The 12,099-nt window shown below is 43.4% G+C and overlaps 1 protein-coding gene across 1 annotated transcript in view; it reads right to left on the bottom strand.

Annotated features, from left to right (window-relative positions):
- Window positions 1-8,966, bottom strand: part of NIPAL4 (NIPA like domain containing 4) — a 41,016-nt gene extending 32,050 nt beyond the window's left edge. The window contains exon 1 of the mRNA XM_064376347.1: window positions 8,853-8,966. Coding sequence (XP_064232417.1) covers window positions 8,853-8,966 — 114 coding nt within the window. The remainder of the gene's footprint in view (window positions 1-8,852) is intronic.
- Window positions 8,967-12,099: the final 3,133 nt, after the last annotated feature.

Raw genomic sequence — 12,099 nt, 5'->3', positions numbered from 1 at the left:
AATATTTCACAGAGCACCTGGAACCCAGGCATCCAGGAGGAAGAGGAATTATAAGAGACTTGCAGGATGATAGAAGGCCTTAGTCTGTGAAGAGGGGGATGTGGGAAGGGGAGAGATGGTGGGGGAGGGGAGCGGGCAGTGTGGTTGCTTAACCTCTGTTGTGTTCTAAGTCTGAGTCCTTGCTTATAAAATGGGGATGATATTTGTACCTCAGGGATGGGCGGAATAAAGGGACATGAGAATATGTGATAGCAGTAGCCGGGCTGAACTCAGCTGCTCTGGCTAGGGTCTCCCCATAGCCACTGCAGTCCAACCCAATTTGCTTTCTCCAGCTCATTCCCGGGCTTGGCTCCTTGCCAGAAAGCCTATTAGAAAAGTTCCAACCAGGGACTCTTTGATTTCCTCTTTTCCTGTCAGTCTGAAACTCCAGAAGGCAGAAATCCCTGGGTTTTATTCTGGCTAATGAAGGTGGAGCTTGGGGGCCGCATATTTTTCACTCAGATAGCATCTCACAATGTAATTTCCCAGGGAAACCCTCCCCTATCCCTGTTCTGCCGGAAGCTGTGGGCTAGCCAAACAGTGATACATCTGTGATCCCACCGGACTCAGCCCAGAAAGGAGCCCAGGCGGAGAAAATTAGAGTAAATCAAACCATATGGGGAAGTGAACTGGCTTTGGGGGCTGCTTATTCTCCTCCTTGCATAGAGGGAAACAAATACATCTTTATCCCTTTCCCACCGTGGTCGTTATTGTCTTTAGGGGTGCTGAATGCAGCTTAAGAGCCAGCCCCCTCCCAAAGTTTCTAGGGTGTGGGGCAGAAGTACCACATACCATATGTCTCCAAATAATTAAAAGTTCCATATCACACCGATAAACTGTTGAAAATACGCTCTGTCTTCCTAACTTGACAAAATAGACCATTATAACACAAAATAAAGTATATTTAAAGTCATGGTTTTTCTATGACTGGAAGTTGGCAAAAATATCAAAGATCACTGAATTTAATTATCATAGCATATTTCTGGGTGTTCTGTTCCTGTGCCAGTGATATTTGAATAAAGACACAGTAATTTATATGATTCTATGCATTCCTTCTCATTTTTCCTTCATTTAAGCAAACTTATGTTCCTAAAATCTAGATTTTTATGTAGTTTGTGTTCTATTGTCAGTAATGCCAAATTAGATGAACCTTTCTTGATTCATTGCAGCTTTTTTTTTTTTTTCTAAATCAACTTTGATTTGGAAAAACTGCTCTGATAAGGAGTTACACCTGGAATTGTCAACCAACGTTTGTGTTCATTGCTGAATCTTAAGAGGCTTGTGGGAGGCTAAATATTCACATTCAGGTATTCATTTTACATACTACATTCGCCTCCTGTAATGAGGCCACATGTACAGAAAGCCCTCACATAACATTGTGGAAAGGTTCTTGGAAACTGTAGTTTTAGGCAAAATATACAGGTCCTCGAATGTCGTCATCGGTTCAACATTTTGTTATAATGTCATTGAGGAAACAAAAACTGATTTTGTGTAGTTTTGCTGAAACTTGCAGTTTCCAAGAACCTATTGATGTTTAGTGAGACTTACTAAAAACATCACAGAAAATTACAAAAAATTCCTTATAGTACAATTTTCCCTGTCTCTTAAAACAATATCTAGATCATACAGTATTTCTTGAATTATTCTTTCACATTTTTCAATTCTGGAATATTGTAAGGAAACCTCCTTAAAAGCTGTATTTTCCTCAATTTGTTCTAACCTTTTTCAATCAAGATTATACCCTGACCTGTAATGGTCAAAAAATGGTTTATAAACAAGTTAGATGGGGAGTGCTTGTATGTGAATCTTCTTCACAGTCATGTAAAACATTCTTTTTTTATTGTTTTGGTTTCTTTATATTTTATTGGAATGCCATTTTTGTTGTATATTTCACATGCATTTTTATTTGGGAAAGCAGTTTCTAAAGCTTGTAATACTTTAATTCTTAGACAAACTTAGATTCCTTTTTTGTAATAATAGTGAAAAATAGTTCATACTAAATATAGATGGTGCTCATTCAAAATTATTTTTTTCTCCCAAGATAACAATTTCATTATTTTTCTTTTTTAAATTTTTTCCCCACAATTTTACTCTTGATTTGAGGATCCTCTGTTGTTTTACTTAACTCATTTAATGCATCTTTGACTTTTTCCAAACTAAATCTAAATACTTTAATGCCATTTTGTCAGCAGTTCCTTCGACCATGTGAAAGTGGTTTCAGTGTGAATTCTGATGTTTCATCAAAGGTTCTCTTTTAGCAGATCCATAAAATATTTTACTTAATCTTTTTTATTCTAAAAATTGACATAATTCTAGGTACAGTTGTAATTGTGTCTCCTAGGAACAAATTTAATTTGCTATGCTTGGTAGAAAAAACACCCCTGGATTTTCAGCTAAAAGTTAATGCTATTTCTGTGGGCTTGCCCTAACAGTCTTTTAAATAAATGTCTAAAGTTGAAAGTTGATTTCTCTTTTCAGTTCTCCTTTACATGTTTTCTCTTACCCAAGTGCCTCCACAGCTCAAACTTCTCCACAGTTCCAGGGAGTACTCGTCCCTGATATCAGTGGTGGCACAATCCACAAATGTTTGCTGTGCTTGGATGCAGTAGCATTTTGTCTCAAGGATGTGCACAAGAGATTAAAAAGATTCCACGGGGGGCCTGAATGGTGTCAGTCACAGAGCAGATGTTTAGAATTACAGGTTGCACTAAGCTAGCACTAAGAATAGATGCTGAGTGACAATGATGCCCACTCATTGTGACATTTAGGGCCTGGTGAAGTGTGGGGCTTGGAGCAGAAACGTGTTTAATCTAATCTAGACTGGTGTTGATCAGGGCCACAGTGTGTTGTTGGTAGATTACGTCTCTTGGTGCTCTCATGCATCTCCCTCCATGTTCATGAGTTCAGATTCTCATTTTTTTAGGTTTATATTCAAATGAAACCTCTTCCATGAAGGCCTCCCTGATACAGCCCTTCACCTTCTCAATCTTATCCCAGCTGGAATATCTTTCTCTTTCCTTTGATCTTCCAAAATACCTGGTGTGCCTTCTCTTAGGATCTTACAGGATGGAGTTACTGTACATGTTTTTACATACTTTAGTGATTAAGAGCTTGGAGGCTGGGCGCGGTGGCTCAAGCCTGTAATCCCAGCACTTTGGGAGGCCGAGGCCGGTGGATCACGAGGTCAAGAGATCGAGACCATCCTGGTCAACATGGTGAAACCCCGTCTCTACTAAAAATACAAAAATTAGCTGGGCATGGTGGCGTGTGCCTGTTATCCCAGCTACTCAGGAGGCTGAGGCAGGAGAATTGCCTGAACCCAGGAGGCGGAGTTTGCGGTGAGCCGAGATCGCGCCATTGCACTCCAGCCTGGGTAACAAGAGCGAAACTCCATCTCAAAAAAAAAAAAAAAAAAAAAAAAAAAAAAAAAAAAGAGCTTGGACCTGGATCCAGACTCACTAGACTTTGAATCTTAGCTTCATTCTTTACCAACCGTGAGACTTGTGCCTCAGTATCGTCATCTGTAAAATGGGAGTAAATAGTAATGCTTATCTTCTACAAGTTTTTGTGAGGTTTAAATAAAGTGTTGAAAGCTCATTTTCTGATGGGTGGCATGGAGAAAGCACAATAAATGCTAGCGATTATTAGATTCCCCATGTTCTCCTTCACATTCTAGTATAATGTGTACGTGTTTTATTTCTCCTATAACTCCTAAGTTCCCTCAGGTTTGTGATCATGATAGATTTTTCCCATTGTTCTTACTGTGATAAAATACACACAAAATCTACCATCTTAAATTTTTAACTGTACAGTTTAGCGATACTAAATTCATGTTATTATGCAGCCATTATGAACATCCATCTCCAGAACTCTTTTCATCTTGCATAACTGAAACTCTGTACTCATTAAATAAGAACTTATTCCCCCCTCCCCAGCCCCTGGGAACCACCATTGTTTGTCTCTGTGAAATTGACTACTCTAGGTATCTCGTACAAGTGGAATCATGTAGTATTTGTCCTTTTGTGACTCACTTATTAGACTTAACGTCCTCAAGGTTCATCCATGTTGTAGTGTATCCTTTTTAATGATTCAATATTCCATTGCATATATGTATTTATCACCTTTTGTTTATCCATTCATCATCAATGAACTCTTGGGTTGCTTCCACTTTTTGGCTGTTATATATAATGTTGCTGTGAATGTGGGTATACAAATACCTGTCTGAGTCCCTGCTTTCAATCCTTTTGAGTGTATACCCAGAAGTGGAATTGCTGGATCGTATGATAAATCTGCTTAGTTTTTTGAGGAACTGCCATCTGTTTTCCATAGCAGTAGTACTATTTTATGTTGTACCAATGGCGTACAGGGTTATAATTCTCCACATCCTCACCAACATTTATTTTCTGTTTTTTGGGAATAGTCATCCTAGTGGATGTGAGACGATACCTTACTGTTGTTTTGATTTGCAGTTACCTATTAGTTGAGCATGTCTTTATATGCTTATTGGCCATTTGTATAACTTCTTTAGAGAAGTGTCTATTGAAGAACTTTGTCCATTTTTAAATTGGATTGTTGAGTTCTAGGGGTTCTCTACGTATTCTGGATATCACTGCCTTATCAGACATATAATTTGCAAATATTTTCTCTCATTCCACAGGTCACGTTTTCACCTCTTAATAGTGTCCTTTGAGGCACAGAAACCTACTTTCTGTGAAGTCCCACTGGTCTTTGTTGTTGCTGCCCGTGCCTTTGGTGCCTCATCCAAGAAATCATTGCCAAATCCAGTATCAGGAAACTTTTCCCATTTTTTTTCCCTAAGAGTTTTATTGTTTTAGTTCTTATGTGTGTTTTTTTTTTTTTTTTTTTTTGAGACAGAGTTTCGCTCTTGTTACCCAGGCTGGAATACAATGGCGCTATCTCGGCTCACCGCAACCTCCGCCTCCTGGGTTCAAGCAATTCTCCTACCTCAGCCTTCTGAGTAGCTGAGACTACAGGCACGTGCCACCACGCCCAGCTAATTTTTGTATTTTTAGTAGAGACAGGGTTTCACCATATTGACCAAGATGGTCTCAATCTCTTGACCTCGTGATCCACCTGCCTCGGCCTCCCAAAGTGCTGGGATTATAGGCGTGAGCCACCGTGCCCGGCCAGTTCTTATGTTTAAGTCTTTGATCAATTTTGTGTTAATTTTAGTATATGATATTAGATAAAGGTCCAACTGAATTCTTTTGCATGTGGACATCCAATTTCCAAGCACCATTTGTTGAAAAGACAGTCATTTCCCTATTGAATGGTCTTGGCAACCTTGTGAAAATAATTTGACCGTAAGTGCAAAGATATTTTTCTAGTGTCTGTATTCTATTCCATTGGTCTATATATCTCTCTTTATGCCAGAACCACATTGTTTTTGTTGTTGTTTTAAAGCAATCTCCGCCTTCTGGGTTCAAGCAATTCTCCTTGCCTCAGCCTCCCGAGTAGCTGGGACTAGAGGCATGTGCCACCACACCCAGCTAATTTTTATATTTTTTAGTAGAGATGGGGTTTCACCATGGTGGCCAGGATGGTCTCTATCTCTTGACCTCATAATCCACCCGCCTTGGCCTCCCACAGTGCTGGGATTACAGCGTGAGCCACCACACCCAGCCCACACTATTTTTATTACTATAGCTTTGTAAAAAGTTTTAATATTAGGAAGTGTGAGTCTCCCAATTTTGTTCTTTTTCAAGGTTGTTTTGGTTATTGAGGGTCCCTTGAAATTCTATATGAACATTAGAATAGTTGTTTCTATTTTCAAAAAACATCATTGGGATTCTTATAGAGATTGCTTTGAATCTGTAGATGACTTGGGTAGTATCGATATCTTAACAATATCAAGTCTTCCAATTCTTTAACAGGTGTATTAGTCTGTTTCCACACTGTTAATAAAGACATACCTGAGACTGGGCAATTTACAAAAGAAAGACATTTAATTGAACTTACAGTTCCACATGGCTAGAGAGGCCTCACAATTGCGATGGGAGGCAAGGAGGAGCAAGTTACATCTTATGTGGATGGCCACAGGCAAAGAGAGAGCTTGTGCAGAGAAACTCTTTTTTTAAAACCATCAGATCTTGAGACCCATTCACTATCACAGGAACAGCATGGGAAAGACCTGTCCCCATGATTCAGTCATCTCCCACCAGGTCCCTCCTACAACACATGGGAATTATGGGAGCTACAAGATGAGATTTGGGTGGGGACACAGAACCAGACCATATGACATGGTATGTCTTGCCATTTACTTGTGTTACTAATTTCTTTTAGCAGTGTTTTGCAGTTTTCATTGTGCATATCTTTTACCTCCTTGGTTAATCCTGAGCATTTTATTCTTTTTGATGCTACTGAAAATGGAGTTTTCTTTATCTCCTTTTTTTTTGAGACAGAGTTTCACAGTCTTACTCTGTCACCAGGCTGGAGTGCAGTGGCGTGATCTTGGCTCACTGCAACCTCCGATTCCCTGGTTCAAGCAATTCTCCTGCCTTAGTCTGTTGAGTAGCTGGGATTACAGGCATGTACCACCACACCCAGCTAATTTTGGTAGTTTTAGTAAAGATGGGGTTTCACCATGTTGGCCAGAATGGTCTTGATCTGCTGACCTAGAGATTCACCTTCTCAGCCTCCCAAAGTGTTGGGATTACAGGCGTGAGCCACCGTGTCCAGCCTGGAAATGTTTTCTTAACTTCCTCTTCAGATTAGATTGTTCCTCATTAGTGTGCAGAGATGCCACTTTTGTGTGTGTTGACTTTGTATTCTGCTAATTTGAATTTGTTCTAACATTTTTTGTGTTAAATCTTTAGGGTTTTCTACATATAAGACTGTAACATCAGTGAACAGAGATCATTTTTCTTCCTTCCCAATTTGGACGTCTTTAATTGTTTTCTTGCCTAATTGCTCTGTCTAGAATTCTAGTAGTATGTTGAGTAGAAGTGAAAGCAAGCCTCCTTGCCTTGTTCCTCATCCTAAACAAGAAGCTTTTAGTCTTTCACCACTAATATTATGTTTGCTGTGGATTTTTCATATATGGGATTTTTTTTGATATACTTTCTTTTTATTTCTAGTCTGTTTTTACCATGAAAGGGTATTGAATTTTGTGAGCTACTTTTTCTCCACCAATAGAGATGACCATTTGTGTTTTCTCTCCACTGCATTCTGTTAATGGAGTATATCACATTGATTTTTCTTTTTGTATATTACATTTCAGGAATAAGTCCTACTTGCTCATTGATATGGTTTGGATTTATGTTGCCACTCAAATCTCATGTTGAATTGTAATCCCCAGTGTTGGAGGAGGGACCTGGTAGGAGGTAATTGGATCATGGGGGTGGACTTCCCCCTTTCTGTTCTTGTGACACTGAGTTCTCATGAGATCTGATGGTTTAAAAGTATATAGCACTTCCCCTTTCTCTCTCTCTCTCTTCCTCCCACTCTGGCCATGTAAGATGAGCCTCCTTTCTCCTCTTCCACCATGATTGTAAGTTTCCTGAGGCATCTCCAGCCATGATTCCTGTATAGCCTGTGGAATCATGAGCCAATTAAACCACTTTTCCTCATAAATGACCCAGTTGCAGGTAGTTCTTTGTAGCAATGTGAGAATGCATTAATAGAACCATGGCACATACTCATTTAAAAATGCTTCTTAATTCTATCTGCTAATAGCATTTTGTTGAATTTTTGCACCAAAGTTATTAAGGGAGATTGGTCTGCACATTTCTTGTGGTGTCTTTCGCTGGCTTTGGCATTGTGAAGCAGGTTCACTGTACTGGTTACCAGCTTGTCTGAGTCTGATGAGACAGAACACACACATACAACAAGTTATATGAAGTGGGTTTTGTAAGGTTTAAATGAAGCAACCAAGGTTCTAATGAGGCAACTGAGGCCAGTTATTGAAATAAAGAAATTTAATCGGCTCCTGGGCGAGGTTCTGCAGTCCGACAGGAGGGGCCAGAGAAGTCGCTCTTGACTCCTCTTGGACTTGGGGTTTTATAGGGAGTGCAGGCGTTTTGATTGGTTGTTGGGAAGCAGGACGTGGATGAGGGCAAGCTGCCATTGGCAGGTAGGCGGGATTTCCGGTGAGCGGGCCGCCTAGGGGGAGTGGGACCTGGATGGGGCAAAATGCTATTGGGCAGGTTTTGGCAGGAATTCTTTTAAATTTTTGGCAGGATTCTTCAATGGTTGGCTAGGTGCTGAGTGTAGAGGCTAGTGTTGAGTGCAGATTTGCGTGCTGAGTGCAGAAGTGGGCGTGGAGTGGTGAAGTGGTTTCTAGGCAAGGAGGGGGGTGGGTGTGTCTGAGCTCCTGGCGAGACATTACATTCTGACCCTTTTGATAATATAGGATGCCGCTTCTTTCTGGCTACTTCCTGCTGAATAGGGGTGGAGTGAGGGAGAGGGTCTAGTGAGCAGGTGCCTCGGTTGGGAGTTGGACGTAGGGATGAAGCAACATTTGGTTAACAGCCACTCATCCAATTTCTTGGCATATGAGCTTGTAGGAACCTGAGAAGGAAAGGGGCAATTAGTAATAGTAAGCAGATTATGATGATGGGAGTGACGATAGGGGTCAACCAGGTAAACAGGGGAGATTGCCACCAGCTGAGACGCGAGACTGATGTATTTTGCTTTTTACAGAGGTTTTCTTGGAGGCAGTGGAGAGTGTTGACATTCTCTTCTACCAGGCCTGATTCATTGATATAGTAGCAGCACTGTTCCTGAAGAAACAGACAGGTACCTCGTTTTTCTGCCATTAGTAGGTCAAGGGCCCATCGGTTTTGGAGAGTTACCTGGGCCAGTGACGTGATTTGTTGCTGGAGGGAGGCCAGGGAGGCAGCTGACGTGTCAATGGCCACACGGAGCTTGTCTTCCAGTTGAGCGGCTGAAGTGACACTGTAGCCCATTGCTCCGCCTCCTATTCCAGCAGCCGCTAAAGAGGATGCTAAGCAGAGGCTGACTACTATTGGGAGGAAGACAGCTCATTTGTTTCGGCGAGCAGGGGGAGGCGTAAGGAGAGATAGGAGCTCAGCTTGCCCGTATACCTTCAACTGCGGGACTAAAGTGACAGGCGTGCAAGGGAAGGCGAAGGAGGCATTAATGGCTTTGGTTAAGGTTCCATTACACCAGAAGTGTCCTCCTGGAGGTGCGTAGAAGGAGGAATTTAGTTTTACTGTGGTGTTGCAGGTGGAGTTGGAATTGCTGGCTGTCCCATAGCAGAGAGAGAGATTCTGAGAGTGCACTTCGAACAAGGGGATACCCGTTAAGGTGGTGCCAGGCCCCGTAGGCGACTGTGACAGATTGAACCTGGACCAGAGGGGAACTGCGGCTAACGGGGGTTTGTTGAGAGAGGCACAAAAAAAAAACAGTTGGTGAAACTCATGGCTTTGGTTAAGTTTGACATGTTAGCTCCCTGCTGTACTAGAGTTAGCCAGGAAAAAGGTCGGGAAGTGCTGTCTGAGGGTTTGAGTTGGTTAGTTAGGGTGGCTTCATTTTGTAAGATGGTATGGCCTACCGAGCTGAGTTCTTCTATTATTTTAGGGATGATGCGGTGTAGGACCGGTATACAAGCCATGTTCCATGAGGATGTCTCCAAGTATGAAATTTATATACTTTAGCGGAGACCCCCATAACCCACCTTGGGTCCCAGGGATCTTTAATTTTGAGGGTTAGTGAACCATTGGGCTGTCTATTCAGGTCACGGTTAGGATTTATGGCCATACCTGTAGATTGTGGCATTAGGATTGGGCATGAGGGGTAGGGACATCCTCCATACTTTTCTGGCCACCACAAACAGTAGTCTTTGGTTTGTCTGTACAAGAAGCAGAGTGCCGGCCCTCCCTGCTGTCCAGAATCCAGCTGATTTTTTTGGGAGGGGATGGTAATGTTGACAGACTCCTGGCACCCTTGCAGGGAGCAGTTACCCTGGCCTGTAAATTGGGTGTGAGTGATGTGGCCTTCGGTCCATGTCTCCTTGACATAGAACCATCAAACGTATGAGTTAGCTTTAAGGGGGGTTACTAGAAGGATTGTCAGAAGGAGGATTTGAAGGGTTAGGGGTTTGTGGGCAGGGGCCATGGGTGAGGCAGAGGCGAATGGGGCCCAGGGATTTGGATTTCCACTGATCATTTTGAGAGGCCACCTTGAGGCAGGACACATGATACCATGGAGTGTGACCCAGGAGCTTGGCGGCCGTGGGGGTGGTTAGGATAACAATGTGGGGTCCCGACCACCTGGGTTTCAGAGATCCTGGTTTGAGCTCCTGGAGGAGAACACTGTCACCTGGCTGGAGAGGTGCTGCCAGGTGGGAGTCTCCAAGTCCTGGAACAAGAGGGAGAGTGTGATCCGTGTGCTCCCTGAGTAAATGGCGGCAGAGAGAGAGATAGAGGAGGTAGGAGGCTGGGGGGGTGGTTGCACCGGGAGGTTATGGGAGACCAGGAAGGGCCGGCCATACAGCAATTCAAAGGGGCTGAGGCCCATTGGCCCCCATAGGGTGGGTTGGACCTGGGCTAGAGCAAGAGGCAGGAGTGTGGGCCAAGAGAGTTTTACCTCGATGGTAAGTTTGGCCAAATGGTCTTTGAGGATGCCGTGAGCCCATTCGACTTTACCTGATGACTGAGGGTGGTAGGGAATGTGTAGTTTCCAGATGTTGAGAGACTTGGGGACCAGTTGGACCACCTGAGCTGTGAATGCTGGACCGTTGTCTGACTAGATGGTTGCAGGTAAGCCAAAACAAGGGATGATTTCTCAAACTAAGAGGGAGGCCACCGTGTCCGCAGTTTCCCTGGAGGTGGGAAAGGCTTCAATCCATCCAGAAAAGGTATCTACTAAGGTTAGGAGGTAGTGGAGTTTTTTGTGAGTGGGCATAAGAGTAAAATCAATTTGCAATCCTGGGCCAGCAGATTGCCACGTATTTGGTGGGTGGGAAACTGTGGCCTTAAGCCTCCCTGAGATAAGACCTTAGAGCAAGTAACGCATGTTTTGTGTACCTGCTCAATTGTCTGTTGTAGACCTGGTGAAACAAAGAGGGGCTGCACAAAGCGGTACAACGCCTTGGGCCCTATATGTAAGGATTGGTGGATTTCAGCAATAATTTTAGGGGCCTGTTCCAGTGGAAGGGTGATCCTGTTGTTTAGGAAGATCCAGCCCTGATTAGATTCAGTTCCCCCTCTTAATATGAGGGCCTGTTTTTCTGATGGCAAGTAAACTGGCAGCGTGGTCGTGGTGAGGAACAGGACCAGAGTGGGGGCTAATCTGGTACTGGTTAAGGATTTTGCTGCTGCATCTGCCCTTGCATTGCGCCGAGAAATGGCATCCTGCTGGGCCTGGTGCCCCCAGCAGTGGATGACAGCAACTTCTTTGGGCAGGGACAAGGCCTGCAGGAGATTTGAGGTTTGGGTAGCATTGACTATGGGGGACCCCTTTGTGGTAAGGAATCCCCGCTCTTTCCAAAGGGCAGAGTGGCAGTGGGTAATAAGAAAAGCATACTTTGAGTCAGTATAGATATTTGCTCACTTTCCCTGTGTTAGTGTGAGAGCTCGGGTTAAGGCAATGAGCTCTGCTTTTTGTGATGTGGTTCCATCGGGGAGGCGACGTGCCTCGAGGGTGGCTGAATCTGTGACTACTGCATAGGCCACTTTTCGTCGCTTCTCGGCTGTCACTATTGAACTCCCATCTACATAAAAGGTAAGGTCTGGGCTAGAGAGAAGAAGGTCAGACAGGCCCTCCCGAGGTTTAGCAAATGCATCTATTAGTACAGGAATGGGCTGGGGAGGGGGAATGGGATAGAAGGGGAAGCAAAGTAGCCGGGTTGAGTGGAGAAGTGGGATGAAGGCTGACTGAAGGATTTTCAATAAAGAGTGGCTGAAACTCCTGTAGGTGAGAGGGTCCTAGGTGATCAAGAGATTTGTGAGAGAGAAGGTCGGTGAGCTGATGGGGAGAAAACACTGAGATGGGCTGACCCAAGGTAAGTTTTAGGGATTCCTTGGTGAGTTCTGTTGCTGCTCCCAGGGCCTGCAGGCAAGGCTGCCATCTCCTGAT

This window comes from Aotus nancymaae, unplaced genomic scaffold (assembly GCF_030222135.1).
Source record: "Aotus nancymaae isolate 86718 unplaced genomic scaffold, 86718_ANA_hifiasm-v0.15.2.pri h1tg000015l_0, whole genome shotgun sequence".
NCBI lineage: Eukaryota > Metazoa > Chordata > Mammalia > Primates > Aotidae > Aotus > Aotus nancymaae.
This window is presented reverse-complemented; position numbering and strand designations above follow the sequence as displayed.